The sequence below is a fragment of the Tursiops truncatus genome, chromosome 2, assembly GCF_011762595.2.
Source record: "Tursiops truncatus isolate mTurTru1 chromosome 2, mTurTru1.mat.Y, whole genome shotgun sequence".
Taxonomy (NCBI): domain Eukaryota; kingdom Metazoa; phylum Chordata; class Mammalia; order Artiodactyla; family Delphinidae; genus Tursiops; species Tursiops truncatus.
Genome location: NC_047035.1, coordinates 157,408,959 through 157,434,778, shown reverse-complemented (window position 1 = coordinate 157,434,778; position 25,820 = coordinate 157,408,959). Strand labels below are relative to the sequence as shown.

The 25,820-nt window shown below is 35.0% G+C and overlaps 1 protein-coding gene across 15 annotated transcripts in view; it reads left to right on the top strand.

The window, feature by feature from the left end:
* Positions 1 to 25,820, top strand: part of ANKRD26 (ankyrin repeat domain containing 26) — a 92,271-nt gene that overhangs the window by 38,452 nt on the left and 27,999 nt on the right. For 5 of the 15 annotated variants that reach the window (XM_073801568.1, XM_073801563.1, XM_073801561.1 and 2 more), the window contains 11 exons: positions 4,956 to 5,213; positions 7,658 to 7,740; positions 8,886 to 9,998; positions 11,719 to 11,870; positions 14,177 to 14,347; positions 16,140 to 16,173; positions 16,457 to 16,598; positions 19,674 to 19,887; positions 21,750 to 21,933; positions 22,544 to 22,681; positions 24,495 to 25,451. In XM_073801568.1, the coding sequence (XP_073657669.1) occupies positions 4,956 to 5,213; positions 7,658 to 7,740; positions 8,886 to 9,998; positions 11,719 to 11,870; positions 14,177 to 14,347; positions 16,140 to 16,173; positions 16,457 to 16,598; positions 19,674 to 19,887; positions 21,750 to 21,933; positions 22,544 to 22,681; positions 24,495 to 25,451 (3,446 nt within the window). The remainder of the gene's footprint in view (positions 1 to 4,955; positions 5,214 to 7,657; positions 7,741 to 8,885; positions 9,999 to 11,718; positions 11,871 to 14,176; positions 14,348 to 16,139; positions 16,174 to 16,456; positions 16,599 to 19,673; positions 19,888 to 21,749; positions 21,934 to 22,543; positions 22,682 to 24,494; positions 25,452 to 25,820) is intronic. The other 10 variants (XM_073801566.1, XM_073801564.1, XM_019933276.3 and 7 more) reach the window with 8 other exon arrangements.

Genomic DNA, 25,820 nt, shown 5'->3' with positions numbered 1-25,820 from the left:
TCTTTGATTAGCTCTAGTAGTTTTCTGGTGGCATCTTTAAGATTCTCTAAGTATAGTATCATGTCATCTGCAAACAGTGACAGTCTTACCTCTTCTTTTCCAATTTATATTCCTTTTATTTCTTTTATTCCTTTTATTCCTTTTATTTCTGATTGCCAAGGCTAGGACTTCCAAAACTATGTTGAATAATAGCGGTGAGAGTGGACATCCTTGTCTTGTTCCTGATATTAGAGGAAATGCTTTCAGTTTTTCGCCATTGAGAATGATGTTTGTTGTGGGTTTGTCATATATGGCCTTTATTATTTTGAGGTAGGTTCCCTCCGTGCCCACTTTCTGGAGAGTTTTTATCATAAATGGGTGTTGAATTTTGTCAAAAGCTTTTTCTGCATCTACTGAGATGATCATATGGTTTTTATTCTTCAGTTTGTTAATATGGTGTATCACATTGTTTGATTTGTGTATATTGAAGAATCCTTGCATCCCTGGGATAAATCTCACTTGATCATGGTGTATGATCCTTTTAATGCATTGTTGGATTCTGTTTGCTAGTATTTTTTTGAGGATTTTTGCATCTATATTCATCAGTGATATTGGTCTGTAATTTTCTTTCTTTGTAGTATCTTGTCTGGTTTTGGTATCAGGGTGATGGTGGCCTCATAGAATGAGTTTGGGAGTGTTCCTTCCTCCGCAATTTTCTGGAAGAGTTTGAGAAGAATGGGTGTTAGCTCTTCTCTAAATGTTTGATAGAATTCACCAGTGAAGGCATCTGGTCCTTGACTTTTGTTTGCTGGAAGATTTTTAATCACAGTTTCAATTTAATTACTTGTGATTTGTCTGTTCATATTTTCTATTTCTTCCTGGTTCAGTCTTGGAAGCTTATACCTTTCTAAGAATTTGTCCATTTCTTCCAGGTTGTCCATTTTATTGGCATAGAGTTGCTTGTAGTAGTCTCTTAGGATGCTTTGTATTTCTGCGGTGTCTGTTGTAACTTCTCCTTTTTCATTTCTAATTTTATTGATTTGAGTCCTCTTCCTCTTTTTCTTGATGAGTCTGGCTAATGGTTTATCAATTTTGTTTATCTTCTCAAAGAACCAGCTTTTAGTTTTATTGATCTTTGCTATTGTTTTCTTTGTTTCTATTTCATTTATTTCTGCTCTGATCTTTATGTTTTCTTTCCTTCTGCTAACTTTGGGTTTTGTTTGTTCTTCTTTCTCTAGTTCCTTTAGGTGTAAGGTTAGATTATTTATTTGAGATTTTTCTTGTTTCTTGAGGTAGGCTTCCATAGCTATAAACTTGCCTCTTAAGACTGCTTTTGCTGCATCCCATAGGTTTTGGATCGTTGTGTTTTCATTGTAATCTGTGTCTAGGTATTTTTTGATTTTCTCTTTGATTTCTTCAGTGATCTCTTGGTTATTTAGTAACGTAGTGTTTAGCCTCCATGTGTTTGTGTTTTTTACGTTTTTCCCCTGTAATTCATTTCTAATCTCATAGCATTGTGGTCAGAAAAGATGCTTGATATGATTTCAATTTTCTTAAATTTACTGAGGCTTGATTTGTGACCCGAGATGTGATCTATCCTGGAGAATGTTCCATGTGCACTTGAGAAGAAAGTGTAATCTGCTGTTTTTGGATGGAATGTCCTATAAATATCAATTAAATCTGTCTGGTCTATTGTGTCATTTAAAGCTTCTCTTTCCTTACTTATTTTCATTTTGGATGATCTGTCCATTGGTGTAAGTGAGGTGTTAAAGTCCCCCACTCTTATTATGTTATTGTTGATTTCCTCTTTTACAGCTGTTAGCAGTTACCGTATATATTGAGGTGGTCCTATGTTAGGTGCATATATATTTATAATTGTTATATTTTCTTCTTGGATTGATCCCTTGATCATTATATAGTGTTTTTCCTTGTCTCTTAACATTCTTTATTTTAAAGTCTATTTTATCTGATATGAGTATTGCTACTCCAGCTTTCTTTTGCTTTCCATTTGCATGGAATATCTTTTTCCATCCCCTCACTTTCAGTCTGCATGTGTCCCTAGGTCTGAAGTGGGTCTCTTGTAGACAGCATATATATGGGTCTTGTGTTTGTATCCATTCAGCAAGTCTGTGTCTTTTGGTTGGAGCATTTAATCCATTCATGTTTAAGGTAATTATCAATATGTATGTTCCTATGACCATTTTCTTAATTCTTTTGGGTTTGTTTCTGTAGGTCCTTTTCTTCTCTTGTGTTTCCCACTTAGAGAAGTTCCTTTAGCATTTGTTGTAGAGCCTGTTTGGTGGTGCTGAATTCTTTTAGCTTTTGCTTGTCTGTAAAGCTTTTGATTTCTCCATCGAATCTGAATGAGATCCTTTCAAGGTAGAGTAATCCTGTTTGTAGGTTCTTCCCTTTCATCACTTTAAGTGTATCATGCCACTTCCTTCTGGCTTGTAGAGTTTCTGCTGAGAAATCAGCTGTTAACCTTATGGGAGTTCCCTTGTATCTAATTTGTCGTTTTTCCTTTGCTGCTTTCAGAAATTTTTCTTTGTCTTTAATTTTTGCAAATTTGATTACTGTATGTCTTGGCGTGTTTCTCTTTGGGTTTATCCTGTATGGGACTCGCTGCACTTCCTGGACTTGAGTGGCTATTTCCTTTCCCATGTTAGGGAAGTTTTCGACTATAATCTTTTCAAATATTTTCTCGGGTCCTTTCACTCTCTCTTCTCCTTTTGGGATCCCTATAATGCGAATGTTGTTGCATTTAACGTTGTCCCAGAGGTCTCTTAGGCTGTCTTCATTTCTTTTCACTCTTTTTTCTTTATTCTCTTCTGCTCAGTGAATTCCACCATTCTGTCTTCTAGGTCACTTATCTGTTCTTCTGCCTCAGTTATTCTACTATTGATTCCTTCTAGTGTAGTTTTCATTTCAGTTATTGTATTGTTCATCTCTGTTTGTTTGTTCTTTAACTCTTCTAGGTCTTTGTTAAACATTTCTTGCATCTTCTCAATCTTTGCCTCCATTGTTTTTCCGAGGTCCTGGGTCATCTTCACTATCATTATTCTGAATTCTTTTTCTGGAAGGTTGCCTATCTCCACTTCATTTAGTTGTTTTTCTGGGGGGTTATCTTGTTCCTTCATCTGGTACATAGCCCTCTGCCTTTTCATCTTGTCTGTCTTTCTGTGAGTGTGGTTTTTGTTCCACAGGCTGCAGGATTGTAGTTCTTCTTGTTTCTCCTGTCTGCCCTCTGGTGGATGAGGCTATCTAAGAGGCTTGTGCCGGTTTACCGATGGGAGGGACTGGTGGTGGGTAGAGCTGACTTTTGCTCTGGTGGGCAGAGCTCAGTAAAACTTTAATCTGCTTGACTGCTGATGGGTGGGGCTGGGTTCCCTCCCTGTTGGTTGTTTAGCCTGAGGCAACCCAACAGTGGAGCCTACCTGGGCTCTTTGGTAGGGCTAATGGCAGACTCTGGGAGGGCTCAGGCCAAGGAGTACTTCCCAGAACTTCTGCTGCCCATGTTCTTGTCCCCATGATGAGCCACAGCCACCCCCGCCTCTGCAGGAGACCCTCCAAAACTAGCAGGTAGGTCTGGTTCAGTCTCTCCTGGGGTCACTGCTCCTTCCTCTGCGTCCCGATGCGCACACTACTTTGTGTGTGCCCACCAAGAGTGGAGTCTCTGTTTCCCCGAGTCCTGTCGAAGTCCTGCAATCAAATTCCACTAGTCTTCAAAGTCTGATTCTCTAGGAATTCCTCCTCCCATTGCTGGACCCCCAGGTTGGGAAGCCTGACATGGGGCTCAGAACCTTCACTCTAGTGGGTGGACTTCTGTGGTATAAGTGTTCTCCAGTCTATGAGTCACCCACCCACCAATTATGGGATTTGATTTTATTGTGATTGCGCCCCTCCTACCATCGCATTGTGGCTTCTCCTTTGTCTTTGGTTGTGGGGTATCTTTTTTGGTGAGTTCCAGTGTCTTCCTGTCGATGATTGTCCAGCACCTAGTTGTGATTCTTGTGTTCTCACAAGAGGGAGTGAGAGCACATCCTTCTACTCTACCATCTTGGTTCAGCTCTGATTTGTCTTAAGAAATTTAAATCTGCCAATTTTACTTTCTTTAAAAAAAAGAAAAATATTTTTGTTATGTATTCATTTCCTGTCTCATGGCACTGTATGCTCTTTTGATCTAGTGTGGACCTAGACTTATCCTATTTTTACCTGGAAACAATTAGTCACTCAAGGCTATCATTTCTTTTGTAAATTTATGATATTTATCCAAGGCTTAAAAAATGATTTCTGAAGATACATTGGTAACATTGAGGAAAGTCCATCTCATTGTAATTAAAGTAGTACCATTCATTAAAAGATTTTTTAAAACCCATGTCTCTGGAACACACAATACTGTCATGCATATTTAAACATAAAATAAGTGGTTAGACATATTTTGTTAACGAAAAAATTCATATGTTGAAGAATCATAATTATTAATAAAACTCTTATGGTATACAGAATATGTAATAGAGATTGATGAGTGAATCAAAGTAAGTAATACTAGAAAATTAAAAAGTAGAACAGGGCTTCCCTGGTGGCGCAGCGGTTGAGAGTCCGCCTGCCGATGCAGGGGACACGGGTTCGTGCCCTTGTCCGGGAGGATCCCACATGCCGCGGAGCGGCTGGGCCCGTGAGCCATGGCCGCTGAGCCTGCGCGTCCGGAGCGTGTGGTCCGCAACGGGAGAGGCCACAACAGTGAGAGGCCGCATACTGCAAAAAAAAAAAAAAAAAAAACGTAGAAAAAATGAGAGGCAATAGTTAATGTATCTATATGAATGGCAATGACGTGTAAGATACAATAAGCCATGAAGGAGTAGTGTGTCTGGGGGGAGAGGAGGACATGGGACTGCTTCTCTGAAGAAAGAATTTGTTCAAGTTAGTCAAATTTGCATTAGTATTCACATTCTAATAAATGGAAACTTTGTTTTCAGATTTTTCAGATTGGGATTCTGCTAGTTTGACGCTCAATAATGAGACTTGTCAGAGAGCCGGGCATTTGAAAGTTGATGATAAATATCCATTTGTGTCACAATCAGTGACCAAAAATCAGTCAGCAGCCACAGAATTTGGACAGATGACCCTAATAGATAAAGAAAAGATTAATATCGGAGCGGTGTTTCTGTTAGGGAATTACACGCTCCATGACCTGTGTGAGTCACAGCTGCCAGAAAACAGAGAAAGCAAACAAGGTAATAAATAAGCACAGAGCACTCAACCGTAGGCCACCTTAGCATGGCTTCACCATAATCCTCATGTTTCCAGAATCATTTTGTGGCAAAATCTGCTTTGTGTTTACTCCTTTTATTCAACCCGCAGCCAGACATCTTTTAGCAAGACGTTTGCATTCTTCCTCTGACCAAAGCAACATGATAAATAACAAAGAGAATTAGGAGAGAGAATAAGTTTGTTAGGCTAGTATTTAGCATACACCTGAGAGTGGGTAGCAGGATTATATTTAGAATTTTGGGACTAGCTGGGAAACCTAGGTAGACATCTCAAGATTCCTTTCTCAAAATGTAGTTTTTTTAGCTTTACTTTTGTTTAGCTCTGAATTCATTAGTATTAGTTATAACTATATTCAATGTAACTAAAAGAGCACCTCCAAAACCAAACACTAAACTATTTCTTGTATTTTCTATGAGTTTATATATTTTAGAATTGGCTTTCCCAGCAGTAATGGGAGTCATTGGGGATTGCTACATAGTCCCTCCTTCTTAGCTGTGTCCACATAGTATATCAACTTATTATTTTTAATGAATTAATAGTTCATAAGGGATATTGGTTTTAAGGAGTGCTGATCATTTAAAAATAGTATATGGAAAATCAATTCTAATTCTACTAGGATGCCCAGTCTATTGATTAACCACACCTAATATATGTTCTACATAAATACCAATTAATTTAGTGCCCTTGATCAGTCATATGATCAGGGCTATAGTAATCAATCATACACTGTTTTCTTTTTCCAGTCCTATAGTTTTATCTTCTTGTCCTTCCTTACTGTAGAATTAATGTTACATTTACAAAAGATTCTCAGTTTTCTCCGAGAGTAGTGACTACAAGCTATAAACTCAAAGTTTTTTTTTATCTATACAAGTGACTGGTTTGCTCTCATTTCTCCATGAGCTTGGTAGGTCCAAGAAGCACGAATTCAAACGAAACAGCTACACGAGCCCCCTCAACACAGGAAGATGTGAAACAGGAAAACTGGAAACTAAATACAAGCAACTTAAAACAGTTCATGCAGATCATTTCTCTTCTCAGTTGATACCTTTTATAAAGTAATAAGCAGAGTCTAGTTCTTGAGGGACCCAGGATTCATGCATTTATTTATTTAATAAAGATTTATTCTATGCTGGGTCCTGGTAATTTTATATCTTAAATATTTCTGGAAACAGTCCCTCAGTGTAGGCCTGCATCATCTTTTTTTTGCATTATAATGCCATCAAATTCGTCTCCCTCTATTTATTTGTATGGCCTTCAAATTCATCCCTCCTGCAGCATTTAGAGTGATCTATCTCAAATGCACCAGTGATCGTGAACCACTCTTTAAAGCATACTAATGTCCAGCCATCTTAGAATGACACGAGGCTTTCATAATCTAACTTCTACCTGACTCTCCCTCTCTAGCCCTTTCTGTCTGTCCTTTGCTCTGGAATTCTGAACTGCTGGTGATGCTCTCTCATCTATCCCTGTATTTTAGACAAATACTCACCCTGTTTTATGTATGCTTCTCTCCCTGTCTTGCTACAGCTTTCCATGCTCTCTCCCTTTCCTGTCCTCTATTCCCTTGAATCTGACTGACCTCACTGTGTAAGTCTCAGCTCAGGCATTATCTCTAGAAAAGCCATCGCTGACACCTTTTATCTACATTCTTCTTTAAACTGCAATGTTTAGTACTGAGCAGGAACTCAGTAAATAATTATTGAGTAAAATAAATAAAGACTGTGTATACAAAGATGATTTCAAGAGATTGTCCTCTACAGTCTAGGAGCAAAGAGGATAGTCGTGAAGAAATAATTTACAGTTCAGGTGATGAAGATACACTAGAAAAATCTATAAAGTACTAAGGTAGCTACTAGGAAAGAGATACCTGTTTGGGGAAAGAGAGCTGTAATCAAGGAGGACTTCATAAAGCAGGCTGGGTCTTAAAAGATGAAAAGAAATTTGTCAGAAGAGTAGAGGAAAACATTTCAGATTAAGGAACTGATAAAAGCATGAAAAGTAACAGTAATTTTGGAAACCATGAATAACGTTGCAGTTGAAGCTTGGTGTGTTGTTAAATCGGTACTATTATGAAGTAGAGAACAGAGTATATTGTGACTTTATATGTTTGTCCTGTATTTTTAAATTTTGTTTGGTTTTTGATTGTTCTGTTCATTGATGTTTGGTGGATGAATTTGTAAATGAATCTTTGAGATGTTTGTGTGCCTGTAACATGGTGACATCTGGTATTTCCCAGATGGTTTGTTGAAGTTTTAGGTAATTAGAAGTATTTCTTAAAGAAGTAAATATTCAGCTAAAGATTAAGCTTAATTTAAATTGTCATTTGATAAAATTTTTTAAATCTATTTTTATAAAGATTATGTCTTTTATCTAACTGTTCTAAATAGTTAATTTTAACTAAACATAGATTTGTCAGCAGAACTAGACTTAGAAATAACATCGGAGGAAGCACAAGAAAGGCTTGATGGAAGTGAAAATAACCACTCACAGGTATGTAAAAATGGAAATGTAAATTTCTGGCTCAATATTGTTTTCTATGCTTTAACGACATAACAGAGTTCAAATGAAATTACCTTTCAAAATTAACCTCTTAGAATCAATAGATAATAATTTAATATTTAGTTTTTATAGTGCTTTAATTACAAAGCTTAAAATATTGTTAGAATCTATTATAATTTATAGTTAAACTTTGTCCTTGGAATTGAGGCAAAAAAATTTCCTGAATATTGTTTGCTTCTTCCTTGCATGATAAAGAAGGTGATAATCAAATACTGAATCATATGATTAAGCAGTTGAAGTTATGAACAATATATCAATGATGGTCCGTGAGTTAGATTCATGGAAGGAGAAATCATTCCCAGCTGTTCAAAATTTGCAGTTTCAAATTGCCAGGCACTAATGCCAAGATTAAAGATTTATTCTGTCTTGTGACCTCTATGTAATCGACCTAAGGATCTACATTCAGGGAGAGAAGGTGTCATACAATCAACCCAATTGCTTATTAAGGAATCAAACCTTACAGAATTGGACCTTTGTTGTTAGGGTACAAACAATAACTTTCTAATTTATTTCATTTCAGGGTAGGAAACCAGTAAATATTATTAAACAATGTTTTATCCACTTTCATTAGTAGATACTAGAATAAAATATAACTGAATGAAAGCAGGTATTATATCAATGTACAATACTATCATAGTATATGATTTGCATTAAAATTTAGGAATTTGTTCCTCTTTCTGATTGGTGTTAATTGATTTTGGCTCCTAGTAATTTAAGGTTTGTCTATTCTCCAGTTACCAGTCCTTAAAAAAAAAGTCCTTATGTGCACATAGGGACTCTTTAAGGTACGGTGAGGTGAAATATTTTTAAGTAAGGAAGCCTTTGTAACATTAAAAATCATCTCCTAATTCATTTTTGGTAGATTTAACATATATGAATTATTTAGTTCAAACAAACAGTGACAAAGTTGGGTTTGTGAGTTCATGTTTTTCTCCTGTTTTAGGCTAAGGCAAGTTATTTTTCAACTCTTAGTTGTAATCCAGTGATTTGTGAGTAGCTAAACATAGATTAAGAAGTTTAACGGTTGTATTTTAATTATTCTCTAATTTTTCTTTGTCCGTACTTGATTACTTAAGGATAAAGTTATTTTACAAACATGTACCCTGACAGAAAAGACATCTGAAAATCAAATCAAGCCAATTAATCTTCCGCTTTTGCATCTGCAAAAAATGCCTCAAGAACCAGAAATGAATAATGAATGTGATAGAGAGGACATATCTGTATGTTCAGAACTTCCTTGTGTACAAAAGTATGAGGAAATGTGGACCAAACAAGGCAAATTAGAGTGGGAAAATAACTTAAAACTCATCACGAATGAGTTAAAGCAGAAGTTTGGTGAAATTTTTGAAAAATACAAAATTACTGTTTGTCCTGAGGAAGAGCCACTACATGATACCCCTAAAGAAGGAGCAAACATAAAGGAAATACCTTCTAATTTGACAAATAATATACCTGACTGTGAGGCAAAAGATGCATTTGGAGTATCTGTCTCTCTAGCATTTCAAGCATTTCCTGAACAAAAAGAACCCAGTCTTGAAAATGTTTTTCCATCTTATTTAACCTCTGGGTACTGGGGACATGCTTGCCCATCATCTTCACAGCTTTATTTAAATGAAAATAAATTAGACTATGAAAGTGATAAACCAGACACTGAACATGTTTTTAACAAAAATGAGGAGAGCTTTTATAATGATACAAAAAATAAAAAAGTAAGGGACCCAGTAGTTACATTTGAAGTGCAAGAAGACCAAGAGTTTGATATGCAAATGGTACAAAATATGAACCAAAATAACACTAATTGGAAATTAGACATCGGATGTATACCTCAGTCTAGTGATCCCAAAAGACTTTTTGATTTATGGCTTGCCCGCTCCAATGAAATGAGACACATGATTCAAATAAAAAGTCGTGATATTTCTGCTGTTACAAATACTTATAAGAAAACCAAACCAATACAAGACTGGTTCCAGAAGCCATTGCTTGCAGATAATTGCAGTGCTAATAACTATAAAAGCATGGAACCTGAATTAGAAAATGGGAGTTCTTCTCCACCGAATAGTAACAGAACATCCAAAGTGTATCTAAATGAAGAATTACAGCAAGATATGCAAAGGTTTGAGAATGAGATAGGCATGTTACAAGTACAGTTCCTGGCTTTGGAAAAAGAGAAAATTCAACTTCAAAAAGAGGTAGAGGTTCATTTGCTGCTACTTTGTTCTTTCTCTTTATCAATGATCTGATCCATTCTGATTTTCCACTTATTAATAAGATGGGGTCAGCTAAATAGGTAATTGTGTAGAAGTAGATTACTTCTGCCATTTAAATAATAGGAAACTATTTTCATGGCTTTTGTTCCTTAATCAACCTAAGTCTCTCTCTGTCAGTCTTTCACATGGACTGGGAAGCTAATTTAGCTACATACCGTGTGACCTTCTGAGCCAGAATAAACACAAAGGGAATTGCTTAAGAAATATAATAAGCTAGGGTTTGGGGGTTTTTAAAAATCTATTGGGTTTTAAATATAAATTACACTTCTATAGTATGGGAAGGAAGCAGTGACTGAAAGAAGGGACATAAACACGTATTCCTGCTAAACTAATCTCTTTATTGTGCTTTAGTGTGTGCGATCTTCTCTGCGTTACTCAGTCCCTTGGCACTTAGAATTCCAACATGGCCACTTCAAGATATTTTTAATAACAAATACATGTACTCCCACATATTCTTTAATCACCACTCTCAGATGTTTCTGTTGAGCCAAACCTTTACATTATGTTGTTTAATAAAATGTGGTAAGTTTTGACATGTATGATTTTATCATATAGGTAGTATAAACCCTCAGCAAAAAAAAATTCAGTATTTATCTCCAGAGGAGAAAACTGAGTTTTGACGTGCGGTGAGTTTTTTTTTCCTTCCAGTAATAGATTTTTTAATTTGTTTGTTTGCTCTTTTGTGTAAGAGGTGCATTGACTGAGTTTTAAAGATAGACAAAAATCTGTAGATATTCTCCTTTAAAAGAAAAAGAGATGAGCCCTACCCCCAACTGAGGCATTAAATTACTTTGCCAAAGTCACACTTTTAACTTATCTGATTAATTTGATGAATTCATTTGGTAATTTATCAGATTCAGGGTTACAGAATTGTATCATCTATTTTGGTGCCATGAAATGCTAGGAAATGCCACTTTAGGGACTTTGGACAAATCATTGAACCTTTCTTGGTTTTATTCCCATTATTGGTAGATAGTGGGGCTAAAGTAGATAATTACTTCTATACCCTTAAGCTATAAAATTTCTTGGTTATTGAATGTGAAATTGGGAGGCGTTACTCATTTTCCAGAATTCCACACTAACTAACAATTCATTAATTTCACTCTACTCCTGTTTTTTGGTAAACTTTGGTTCATATATTTTAGTGAACACCGTCACTTTTTTGATATTCCCAGGATCCAAATGGAAAAAGAATTGTAAAAGGCAGTGGGGGAAGAATAGCTTCAGTGCAGAAAGAAGAATGTTTCCTTTTTGTTACTGAAGCACCAAGGTGTCACATCCTCTAAATTTGGCTGTTTAATGCAAAATCCAGGTGGTAAAGACCGAAGAGGACAGATTTTGTGTCTTTGTCTCTTTATTTCTCTATCTCTGCCATCAGACGGGGAAGAGTGGATGTGAATAGCTGCACAACATTAAAAAGCCCTTTTTGAAATTTTTAAAACTTTATTTCTTTTCCTCAAACAGAAAGAAGCAGAATTTACAAAAATTTCAATGACTTGTAATTAAAAAAAATTAAGCACAAAACTATTTTTATTGCTTAAAACCGGGGCAAACTCTGAGTCAAATAATTAATGAAAATGAAAAGGTCTTTATAATGAATAAGGTAATAATAATTATATGTAGTGTCAAACTTTCATTAAAGGTTGAAGAAGAAAAGAATAAGCACAAAAGTAGTGAAATGGAAGTATCAGAAAACATATATGATGCTGATGATAGTGGATTAATTCAACAGAGAAAGAGCAGAAAAACTAATAACCAACAGTTTCCTACCATGGAGAATGAAGATTCTGATAGGTAAGCCTATGTCAGTATTTAACAATAGATAGTTGTTATTTTCCTATAAAACAAGTTCTCATTTGAGCTAATGTTCATGATTAACAAATTTTATATTTTACTAGGGTTATAGTTATTGCTAATACTCTTGTCCTTTAGCCTTAATACTAGAGTTAATTGGTTAGCACACCACCGTATTACAGTATTAGAGTATTCTGGATTTGACTGTATACTTACCTTTACCAGTGTGTTGTATATTTGAATATATTTTATGTTAACTAATTAGCGTCCTTTGATTTCAGCTTGAAGACTCCTTTCAGCATTTCTTGTGAGGCAGGTCTAGTGGTGATGACTTTCCTCAGCTTTGCTTTGTTTGGGAAAGTCTTTATCTCTCCTTCATTTCTGAAAGACAACTTTTCTGGATAGAGTATTCTTGGTTGGCAGTTTTTTTCTTTTAGCACTTTGAATATGTCGTCCTACTCTTTTGAAATCCATTGATAGACTTCTGGGGATTCCCTTATAATTTACAAGCCTCTTTACTTTTGCTGCTTTTAAGACTCTCTCTTTGTCTTTGATTTTTGACAATTTTGTTATAATGTCTCCTGGCGAGGATTTCTTTAAGTTGAGTTTGTTTGGTGACCTATGAGCTTTAGGAACTTGGATATCCAAATCTCTCCCCAGGTTTAGGAAGTTCCCAACCATTTTTTCTTTAAATAAGCTTTCTGCCACCTTCTCCCTATCTTCTCTTTCTGGAACTGCAGTGATTTATGAATTATTTCTTTTGATGGTATCTGGTAATTCATTGATGGTATCTGGTAATTTCTTCCCATTTTTTCATTCTTTTTTTCTTTATTCTTCTCTGATTGGATAATTTCAAAGCTCCTATCTCTTAACTCACAGATTCTTTCTTCTGTTTGATCCATTCTGCTGTCAGTGCTCTTTATTGCATTTTTCCTTTCATTCATTGTATTCTTCAGCTCCAGAATTTCCATTTGGTTCTTTTTTATTATTTCTGTCTCTTTGTTAAACTCCTCATCTTGTTTGTGTATTACTTTCCTGATTTTGTTGGGTTGTCTTTCTGTGTTTTCTTGTAGCTCACTGAGTTTCCTTAAAACTACTATTTTGAATTCTCTATCAGGTAGATTGCGGATCTCCATGTCTTTGGGATTTGTTACTGAAAAATTATTGTGATCTTTTGGTAGTGTCATGTTTTCTTGATTTTTTTTTTTTATGTTACTTGAAGTTTTGCATTGCTGCCTTTGCATTTGAAGTAGCAGTCACCTCTTCCAGTCTTTAATAACTGCCCACTCCAGTGTACCCCAACTTGCATATTTTTGTTCCGGTGGTATGCTGGAACTTCTCTGCTGGAAACCTGGATTTCCACAAAGGCTCTCTTGTCTAAGACAGTGTTTTCCAGGGGTTCCCTGGACGTTGCTAAGAGTGGCTGGAGCCAGTTCATGGGCCATGCAGGGTCCACAGCAGGGATGTGGTCTGTATGTCTGTTACCACTTGGGTGGGCAGGACTCTTCCCAGGTCCCTTGGTTTATGGTGCTGGATCCTGCAACTCCCACAAAGCCACTTTTGTCCGTGGATAGATGCCAAATTGTTGCTGGTGGTGGAGGGATACCATGAGGTACCTATTTTTCAGCCCTGATGCTGACGTGACCCCAACATGGGGGTGTTTAAAAGTAAATTTTCCCCCCAAGATATTTCCTTGAGTTCTTCTTTCATGTTATATGTACCTCATGTTATTTTAAAAAATCATGTAAATTAAACATTATAGATCAAAACAAAACAATATAGTAGAAATCTAATTATTACTCCCATGTCTAAGAATCATTGCTTTTAGGCAGTGAACTTCAGCTTTTCAGTGTAGCACTTGAGGTTCTTCAGAATGTCTTTCCAGACTCACCTCTCTGCTTCCTTCCATGTATTTTGTACTTTTCCTTCCAAGTTCCTAGGAAACACCTAGACGCCATGTGCCTGATCTTTGTGCTCACATTCTAATCACCAAGTAGAATGATTTTCTCCATTTTCTTTTCCTCATGACCTCCTCTGTTTATTTAACCTCTTCTGTAAAGCTTTCCTATGTTCACTTATAACTTTCATATGTCAACTCTTACATATCACATTGTATCATAATTGTGTATCTGTCTTTGAAGCAAGAATTTGTATTTGCTTGCATATGGTTGGTACTTCATAACTGTTTTGTGAACTAATAAATGACTTATGATGGGTAAGAGTTGGAATTTTTAAAAAATTGGTTTTTTATTCTTTATCAGTAGAATTATTAGAAAACATTGGCTTTTTTATGGATTTTTTTTAAGTAGCGGTCCTGGCGTGCATATGAAGGAAGTAAAGAAAAATGAAAATGAAAAATGGACATCAAAAGAATGTGTGATTACACCAATGTTTGAGAAGGACGATTCACTGATCGGTGGTCTGCTACACATGAATGATGACAGCAGTTTAAGTGGAGTAGATCAGGATGATGGCAGGTAAAATCCACAAATTCTTTATTTTTAGGTCAAGAAATATTAGCACTGAATACTTTTTCTGGAAATAGAACAGCATAATATAGTGTACAGGGCACGACAAGAGAATTCTCAACTATACCAGATGAACGCTGCTGAAAGGTTAAGATGAGGATGAGTGGCTTTGACCAGAAGTAGTTTCAATAAATATTCCCCATGGAAGCTGGACTGTAGTGAATAAGTATAAACGGCTCCTTAGGGAATATTTACTGGGAAAGGCAATAGAGAACTGGATGGTAACTGAAGAGGAATGTGGAGTTCAAGGGAGTTTCCTTTCTCTTTTTATGTTAAGATGGGAGTTTTTAAAGTATGTTTGTATGCTGCTGGAAATGAACCAGTAGAGGATGCATTTATTCAGTTTAATCTTGTTTGCATGTCCAATATTAGAAAGCTTATTGATTGTATTACATTATCTTTAAAATATTATAGTAAACTAATTGTACATAATACTTCTATTCACATATAGTTTTATGGTAAGGGCTTGTTCACTGATTTTGAAGTGTAATATTCTTATATAATTGAATATACAGATGAGTACTTAAAAATTATTCTATCATACATAGATTTTTAAAAATTATATAATCATAAATTTACAAACATTTAGGCCATACTGAATAAGATTTAATCATTCCTTGATAATTCTAGATGACAGTATCATCATGAGTGGCTATGGTTTTGTAAGGTACTCTAAAACAGATTATGTTAACTTCATAGTGGTTTAGATTCCAGGGAAAAGGGTAAGATTTTGTTTATATTCGATAGAAAAAAAAACTATTAACAATCTATCACAGATTATTACTTTTGGATTATAAAGTTCTAAATTACAAAAGTCATGCTTCCTATACTAAAAGTGTCATTAACATGTATTGTGCGCTAAGTATATGTTGAATGCATGAATAAACAGCTGAATGGGTGAATGAATGCCTGTTGATGAATTTCTTTACAAAAGCAAATCTTTATTGAAAATAGAATTCCAATATTGCCTAGGTCTAAAACCTTTTTATTTTTAAAAAATATGTGTAAGATTCAGAAATTATTATTTATAGTTATAACTAGACATGGAATAATAATACAGATTCATTTTCTATCATATTACTTAAAAACACTTAAAAATAAATATTACCTTCTCATCATATTGTGAAACACAAGTGTTGAAGCCAGATTTCCTGGGTTTGAATTCTGGGTCTGCTGCTGATCTGCTGTAGGGGCTTGGGCAAGTTACTTAGCCTTTCTGTGCTCCATTTCTTCCTGTGTAAAGGACCTAATGTATTACCTCTCTCCCAGAATTGTTGTGAGGATTAAAATGCCTTTAAGACATGTAAGGTGCTTATAATAATGCATAGCAGTTACATAGTAAGTCCTCAAAAAGCTAATATCATGATTACTAAAAAAAAGAGTTTCTTTCATATAAGGACTTAATACTTTCCAAATAGGTTTTAGTGCCATAAAGTTAGTTTTTATTGAAAATGACAATAACAAAAAACCCTGGTATATTTCTTCCTGTCAAATAATGCAAGTAACATTATGCTTTTCCTTTTCCTTTGATTGTCAGCTTGATCTAATTTAATGCTTTGTTAATATTATTATGGTATATTTTCTTTGTCCTTTAATGTTACTGTTTCTGTTTATTGTTTAATCTCTTTTATAGAAAATTAATTACCAATGCAAAGATTTTATGTAAAAAGCAATAGGTTTAGGTATTCTTTGCATTTTAAGTATTTAATGTTTGCCTGAAAAGAATCGTTTGTTTTTTTAGGGCTGCAAAGGAAACATCTAACGAAAAGAACAAGGTAGAGTAAACAATTAATTATAAAAAATATTATCCTGTAGTAAAAAATTACTTTGTAAAAGGTATAGTGGAAAAATAAAAAATCTTCCTTTGTTGTAGAGACATTTACTTTGAAAAAATAATTTAGAAACACTGTTGATAAAATTATCCCTTTGATAAAAATCTGTTCTTTTAAAAAGTATCTGTGTTTTTGCTTTAATAAAGAGATATTTATCATCTCTGTACACTTAGTATATTTTATAAATATTTTGGGGACATTGTGAAATAGTATTTTTTATTTGTAGGTCAAAGAGCAAATTGATTCTATGGATGACCTTGATGACTTAACTCAGTCATCTGAAACAGCTTTTGAGGATTGCCAGATGCTTTACTCTAATTATAAGAATTCCATGTTGCTAATTGAACAACTTGGCATGGAGTGTAAAGGTAGGACCATGGGATAAATATAAAGCCTTTTTGTGTATACTGTTGTAATATTTGGTAGAATTCACCAGTGTAGCCACTTGGGCCTGGAATTTTCTTTGTGGGAAGGTCTTTAACTAGGACTTTAGTTTCTTTTTTAGATATAGGGCTATTTAGTTTATTTGTTCTTTCTTGGTTGAGCTTTGGTAATTTCCCTCTCTCAAGGAATTTACCCACTTCATCTGAGTTGCCAAATTTATTTACATAATGTTCATAATATTACTGTCAGTCTTTTAATATCTATGGAATCTGTAGTAATTTCTCATTACTCATTTCTGTGAAATTGGTAATTTGTGCCTTCTCTCTTTTTTTTTTTCATTATCAGCCTGGCTAGAGGTTTATCACTTTTATTCATCTTCTGAATATATTTGGTTTCACTGATTTTTTTAATATTTATTTATTTATTTATTTATTTTTGGCTCTGTTGGGTCTTCGTTGCTGTGTGCAGGCTTTCTCTAGTTGTGGCGAGTGGGGGCTACTCTTCATGCAGTGTGCAGGCTTCTCATTGCTGTGGCTTCTCTTGTTGTGGAGCATGGGTTCTAGGTGTATGGGCTTCAGTAGTTGTGGCACGCGGGCTCAGTAGTTGTGGCTTGCGGGCGCTAGAATGCAGGCTCAGTAGTTTTGGCACACAGGCTTGGTTGCTCTGAGGCATGTGGGATCTTCCTGGACCAGGGATCAAACCCGTGTCCCTTGCATTGGCAGGTGGATTCTTAACCATTGTGCCACCAGGGGAGTCCCTCATTGATTTTTCCATGTCTTTTTTGTTTTGTTTGTTTTGTTTTTTCTCATTGATTTTTTCTTTGATGTTTTTTATTTCCTTTCTTTTGCTTGCTTTGGGTTTACTTTGCTCTTTTTAAAAAAATATTTATTTATTTTATTTTATTTTTGGCTGCGTTGGGTCTTAGTTGCGGCACGTGGGATCTTTCGTTGCAGCGTGTGGGCTTCTCTCTCTAGTTGTGGCATGTGGGCTTAGTATTTGTGACACTCCAAATGGGGTGTGGGCTCCAGCATGTGTGGGCTCTGTAGTTGCGGCATGCTGACTCTCTAGTTGTGGCTTGCGTGTTCAGTAGTTGCAGCGGGCGGGCTTAGTTGCCCCATGGCATGTGGGGTTTTAGTTCCCCGACCAGGAATCGAACCCACGTCCCCTGGATTGGAAGGCAGATCCTTAACCACTGAAGCATCAGGGAAGTCCCCTAATTTGCTCTTTTTCTGGATTTTTATGTTGGAAGCCAAGGTTATTGATTTGAGACCTTCTTTTCTAATATAGACATTCAGTGCTATAAATTTTCATGCAAGTAAGCAGCATTCCACAAATTGTAATATATTATGTTTTCATTTTTATTCAGTTCAAAATACTTTGTAATTCCTCTTTTCATTACCTCTTTAATCCAAGGGTTATTTAGATGTGTGTTATTTAGTTTTCAAATATTGGAGTATTTTCCAGAAATATTTTTGTTCTTGATTTCCAATTTGATTGCTTTGTGGTCAGAGAACATACTTTGTATGACTTAAATCCTTTTGACTTACTCCTTTATTTTATAACCCAGAAAACAGTCTTTTTTTGGTAAGTGTTCCATGACTACTTGAAAAGAATGGTGGTGTTCAAGTCTACAGTATCCTTGCTGATTTTCTGCCTGCTCTTTCTATCACTTACTCATTGAGGGGTATTGAAATCTCAGACAGTAATTGTGGATTTGTCTATTTTTCTTTGCAGTTCTCTCAAGTTTTGCTTCATATATTTTGAAGTTATTAGGCACATAAACGTTTAGGGTTGTTATGCTTCTTATTAATTGACACTCTTATCATTATGAATGACCTTGTCTATTGCTGATAATGTTTTTTGCTCTGAAGTCTACTTTGTTTGGTATTAATATAGCCAGTCTTAGCTTAGCTTTGTTTTGTCACATGTTAGTGTGGTATATCTTTTTTGTTTGTTTGTTTGTTTGTTGTGTGGTATATCTTATTTCTAACCTTATTACAAATTTATGTCTGTGTGTTTAAAGTGCATTTCTTGTAGGTGGCATACAGTTGGGGTTTGCTTTTTGATCCAGTCTGACAATCTGCTTTTTCTTAAAATTTAATTAATTTATTTATTTTTGGCTGTGTTGGGTCTTCATTGCTGCACACGGGCTTTCTCTAGTTACGACGAGTGGGGGCTACTCTTCGTTGTGGTGCGCAGGCTTCTCATTGCGGTGGCTTCTCTTGCTGTGGAGCACAGGCTGTAGGCCCATGGGCTTCAGTAATTGTGGCATGTGGGCTCAGTAGTTGTGGCGCATGGGTTTAGTTACTCCATGACATGTGGGAGGACCAGGGCTCGAACCTGTGTCCCCTGCATTGGCAGGTGGATTCTTGACCACTGCGCCACCAGTGAAGTCCCTGACAATCTGCTTTTTAATTGAGGTTTTCAGACCATTTTCACTTAATGTGATTATTGATACAGTAGGTTTGAATCTGTCATTATGCTGTTTGATTTCTGTTTATCCCATCTGTTCTTTGTTCCCCTTTTCTTTTTCTGCTGTCTTTTAGATTAATCGAGTAATTTTTATGATGTAGTTTTATTTCTTTTTTGTTTTTTTGGTTTATTAACTGTAACTCTTTTGTTTCACTATTTTAATGGTTGCTTTAGGGTTTACAGTATTTTACTTAGGGTTATCACAGTCCACCTTCAAGTAATATTGTACCACATCATATATAGGATAAGAATATTACAAAACAGCTTACTTCCACTTCTTCTCTCCTTGCCAGATCCTCCTGGATCTGTGGGAGTGTAGTTTTCATTAAGTTTAGAAAGTTGTTGGCCATTCTTTTCTTCAAATATCTTTTTTCTGTCTCTTTCCTCCACCTCTTTGGGGCATTGTATATTTAGCCACTTGAATTCCTGGTCAGGGAATTAAGATCCCGCATGCTGTGCGGCATAGCCAAAAAAAAAAAAATGTATTTGTTCAATGTATGGATGAGTGAAGGTGAAAATGCACAGTGCTTTATACACAAAAATTACTCATATATTTTATTTCTATCTTTGTTTTCTTCCTAATGCAGATTCTGTTAGCTTATTGAAAATTCAGGATGCAGTTCTTTCATATGAAAGATTAATAGAACTTAAAAAAAATCAATGTGAACTACTTACAGGAAAAAATAAAAAAATGGAAAGTAAGGTTAGTGGGCTACAAAAGGAGCTATCAGAAACAAAAGAAATGAAATCACAGTTAGAGCATCAAAAAGTGCAGTGGGAACAAGAGCTCTGCAGCTTGAGGTATTGAACATCGTGGTTTTAAAGAAATATTTGAACTGTTTTTATTTACTGTAATACTACAGATGTGTATTTACTTTAATACTACGGGAAGTTTTATAATTGCTAAGTTACCTGCTGGTATTTTACAGGGGAGAAAACTTCATTAGTATTGTGGAGTGTGAAATTCTTGGAAATAATACAGCAAGTTCTTAACAGTGGATACTTCTACTAATAATTTAATGTATATATTTCCAAATCATCATTTTCATGGCCATACAGAAGTCCTCCATATGAAGCCTCATTTTTTTTGTAATCTCTCTTTTTTTAAATTTTATTTATTTTTTTATACAGCAGGTTCTTATTAGTTATCCATTTTATACATATTAGTGTATACATGTCAATCCCAAGCTCCCAGTTCATCCCACCCCCCTGCTTTCCCCTCTTGGTGTCCATACGTTTGTTCTCTACATCTGTGTCTCTATTTCTGCCTTGCAAACCAGTTCACCTGTACCATTTTTCTAGATTCCACATATATGTGTTAATATACGATATTTGTTTTTCTCTTTCTGACTTACTTCACTCTGTATGACAGTCTCTAGATCCATCCATGTCTCAACAAATGACCCAATTTCGTCCCTTTTTATGGCTCAGTAATATTCCATTGTATGTATGTGCCACATCTTCTTTATCCATTCGTCTGTTGATGGGCATTTACGTTGCTTCCATGACCTGGCTATTGTAAATAGTGCTGCAGTGAACATTGAGGTGCTTGTGTCTTTTTGAATTATAGTCATTATTAACAAATTGAATTTCAGTTGTTTTTCATTTTTCTGTATTATATTTAATGCTACAAGGAACGTCTCTTCTATAAATTCATTTCTACATTTCTGATTATTTATTTTGAATAAATTCTTTAATATTGTGTTATTTGGTTAAAGTATGAGAACTTTTAAAAAAGGTCTTTGATCCATGTTTCTAAATTGTTCTCCAGAAAGTTTATATTACTTTACACTCCCACCCACAGAAGTATGAAATGGCCATTTTTCTCAAGACAAAATTTTTTTAAAAAATTTTGCAGTTTTATTCTTAACATATGCATGGATGAAATAAAAGATAAAAATGGAAGGTGATTACTGATTAGTTTATTCAATATCTCTTTCATACAGAGATAAAATTAGTTCAAAGGTTTGTACTGAAAGCACAAAATACTCTCTATTGTTTAATTAATTAATATGGATCCTGCCTTACGGGATTTAAAATTATTTATTAAATAGATAATAATCAACAAGTTGAAAATGTTGCAAAAGAAGAAACATAAAAAGTGTGGGGCAACAGATATTAGATTCCCTAGCCTAGTCTTGGATTAGTGTCTGAAGATATGTGTTCTGTAAAAGACATCTGCAGATTTTTATCTGACACTGTAAGTCATTTAGGGGTACCTGTAGTATTTTATGAAGTTGAAATTTTATTTCTAGTGAACTTATGAACTTTTTTCTAAACAACAGCTTCTCTTTTTAATTAGTAACTAAATTGTCTGTCCTAAAGGAGGAGTAATTATGACAGTGTGGAAAACAGGGTAATTTTCGACCTAACTTCACTGAATAATTTCAAAATTTCTTTCCTACACTATTCACCAGAGTTACTGTGGACTAAATCTTACTTAAGTGGCAGAATGTTTTTTCATTGCTACCTTTCAAGTATATATATCTTTATGAAGAGATTGAAGTGAGAAATTAAAAATATGAGACCTAGAAAGGAAAAAAAAAAACTGGAGAACAGAAATTTCATTAGGATAGTAAATCAGCGGGTGAAGAGCCAGATCATAAAATGAACTTTTTATTTTCTAACAAAACACATTTTAAGGTAAACATATTTAACTGCAGATTCACCCTAAAACAAGAAGAAGAGAAGAGAAGAAATGCTGACATGTTATATGAAAAAATTAGGGAGCAGTTAAGAAGAAAAGAAGAGCAATACAGTAAAGAAGTTGAAATGAAACAACAACTTGAACTCAATCTCAGAGCACTAGACACGGAACTGAGGACTGTGAGAAATAATCTGAATCAGGTAAATTAATCTTTGGTGAAAATTTCAAATTTCCAACAGTATTTCATCAGTATTATTTGTAATATCTCTTTGATTTAATATATATTATTTAGGTTTAAAACAAATAAAAAGTGTTATCTCATCCTAAATATGAACTATGACATTTATAGCTTAAATTATTAATTTCTTGCCATTCTTAGCTTCTAATACATGCTCTGTGTATGTTTTCTGAATGGAGGAATGGAAGGTAAATTGAGCTTAATGATTAACATAATGATTGGCATTTTTGGTCCATTCGAAAGTAATATTCTTAATTCCAATCTATGTGTTAATTTTGGCTTTTTTATGTTAAAATACAGGCTAAATTGCTTTGAGACTGTGATGGAACTAGTTAAACGCTTTGTGAAAAGATTTTCTTTCACAATACTATATCTCCCTGTATTTTTGCTCTGTGATAAGTTTAGCAGTCATTTAAATTAAAATCTTAAGTTATTCATGTGGGATAAAGATCCTTGTGTTTATTTAAAAAGGCTACTTCCTTTTAACAGTTTTTTTTAAATTCTGCTCTTAAGCTTTTGACTTTTTTTTTTTAATGGTATGAGACCAAAAACCTCATGAAATGTGTCTCCAGGTTGTAGAAGAGCGAAATGACACTCAGAGGCAGCTTTCTCGAGAGCGGAATGCCAGAATTTTACAAGATGGAATCCTGACCAATCACCTTGCCAAACAAAAGGAGATAGAAATGACTAATAAGGAAATGAATTCTGAGGTATTTTCTTTAATCATTTTCAAATATTTGTGTGTATGTATCTGTATATGTATATATTTTAAAAACCAATACTATACATCACAGACAGTATAGAGGATATTTAAAACCTATTTAAGTATATTTTGGGGGAGGTGACGTTTCTCGTCCATTGAATATTTAATATTTTTAATCCAAACATAATTGAATTATCTTTAATTAAATTTAATTCAAGTAGTATTTTTAATTCAAATCCATTTGTCTGCAACAGTCAAGCAGTGACATACGATAGCCTCATCCAAGGAGAGGCTTTTAATATTTTCCATAGGAACTGATGAACTTTTCATAATCTCAAAACTATTGCTACCATCTAGAAAAGTCTGCACCCTGATGGTGGTTTAGGCAGGGAAGACCATGTGTGCTCCACCATCGACCACACTACCCAACCAAATCCCAGCACTGAATACGATCTTGCCCTCTGCTTTGGAGTGAACATGTCAATCACTATGCACCTCATCATTTTCAGTGTCTAAATCAGAGTCTGTTCTTGGTTTCACTGTCATTTCTTTAACCAGTACCCCATCAATGACATTTTTACATCATTTACAATTTTTCAGTATCGTAAAAGCTGCAACATTAGTTGTAAAAACTTTTTTTTTTTTTTGCGCGGTACGCGGGCCTCTCACTGTTGTGGCCTCTCCTGTTGCGGAGCACAGGCTCCGGACGCGCAGGCTCAGCGGCCATGGCTCACGGGCCCAGCCGCTCCGCGGCATGTGGGATCTTCCCGGACCGGGGCACGAACCCGTGTCCGCTGCATCGGCAGGCGGACTCTCAACCACTGCGCCACCAGGGAAGCCCAGGAAAAAAATTTTTTAGGAAATTTAATCTGTCGAAATATATACAGAGCTAAGGCTTTTACTATAGGGTAGCTGTATAGGTTAGATAGCAGATGAGCAAATTTTTTTTAAGCTAGCGGGTGGTATTTTATTTTATTTTTTATTGAAGTATAGTTGATTTACAATATTGTGTTAGTTTCAGGTATACAGCACAGTGATTCAGTTTTTTATATATATATATATATATATATATATATATATATATATATATATATATATATACCTTTATAGATTCTTTTTCCAAATATTGAGTGTAGTTCCCTGTGCTACACAGTAGGTCATTGTTGGTTATCTGTTTTTTATATAGTAGTGTGTATATATTAATCCCAACCTCCTAATGAATCCCTCCCCCTCTTTCCCCTTTAGTAACCATAAGTTTGTTTTCTATGTCTGTGAGTCTCTCTGTTTTGTAAATAAGTTTATTTGTATCATTTTTTTAGATTCCATGTATAAGCGATATCATATGATATTTGTCTTTCTGTCTGGCTTACTTCACTTAGTATGATAGTCTCTAGGTCCATCCATGTTGCTGCAAATGGCATTATTTCATTCTTTTTTATGGCTGAGTAGTATTCCATTGTATAAATATATCACATCAGATGCAATTTTTAAGTGTAGTCAGATTTATTAGTCATTTATTTTAAGCCTTCTGGGTTTGTTATAATTTAGAGAAAGGCCTTTCCAATTCTGAGCTTCTTAAGAATTCTCTTGTGGTTTCTTTTTTGCTTTCGTGGATTCATTGTCTTTAATTAAATTTTTGAACTTTTGAAGATTTCTGCTTGTAAGAAGTCTGAGGTTTGTATCCAACCTTATTTTTTCCAGTTGGATATCCACTTATTGCAGCCTTTTCATTGTATAAACATATAGGTTAGTCTTTCAGAGGAAATCATGAAATGTCAATTTATTGAGTACTAGCTAAAAATCTCCTCTGTTTCACTTAGGTGTCCAATAGTCCTGAAAAAGAAAAAGATCTGTTACATAAAAACCACATCTTGCAGGATGAAGTTGCCATGCTAAGACTGGAAATAGACACAATAAAATGTCAGAACCAGGAAAAGGAAAAGAAATATTTTGAGGACATTGAAATTGTAAAAGAAAAGAATGATGATCTTCAAAAGACAATAAAACTGAATGAGGAAACATTAACAAAGACAACATTCCAATATACTGGACAGCTTAATGTTCTGACAGCTGAGAATACAATGCTAAACTCTAAGCTGGAGAATGAAAAACAAAGCAAAGAAAGACTGGAAACAGAAGTGGAATCCTACCGTTCTAGACTGGCTACCGCCATACATGATCACCAGCAAAGTCAGATATCAAAAAGAGACCTGGAACTTGCCTTCCAGAGAGCAAGAGATGAGTGGTTACGCTTGCAGGACAAAATGAATTTTGATGTGTCTAACCTGAACGATAACAATGAGATGCTTTCCCAGCAACTTTCTAAAGCTGAAAGTAAATTCAATAGCCTAGAAACCCAGCTCCATCACACGAGGGATGCTCTCAGAGAAAAGACTTTGATGTTAGAACGTGTACAGAGAGACCTAAGCCAAGCACAGTGTCAAAAGAAGGAAATTGAACACATGTATCAAAGCGAACAAGGCAAAGTGAATAAATACATTGGAAAGCAGGAATCCTTAGAAGAGAGATTATCTCAACTCCAGAGTGAAAACATGTTGCTCAGACAGCAACTGGATGACGCGCAAAACAAAGCCGACAGTAAAGAGAAGACAGTAATTAACATCCAAGACCAGTTTCAGGATATTGTGAAAAAACTTCAAGCTGAAAGTGAAAAACAAGGTCTGATGCTGGAGGAAAGAAACAAGGAGTTAATCAATGAATGTAATCATTTAAAAGAGAGAATGTATCAGTATGAAAATGAGAAAACAGAAAGAGAAGTAAGTATCCAAGAAGAGAAATAATTCTCAGACTTCCTGAAAGAAAATTCAAAGTGATTTTGATTATGGCTAAATGTTGAATCTAGTTGAATATAAAAATATATAGACTATAAATCTATAGACTGTAAATCAGCCTAAAAGCATACCTTGTATCCAGCAAATAAAGAATTAGACCTGAGAGGTGCTTTACTTTGAGTAGAGACATTGTGTCACCTATGAAATTTTAAGAGATTAAGTTATAAATTGTTAATGGGTATAGACAGGTATTAGTAACTTACTCTTCTACTGCTAAGATAATAATTTTAATCTTTATGTCACATTTTAGTATCACGATGAAGCAGATAAATGAAACGCTCAGATCTAAAATGA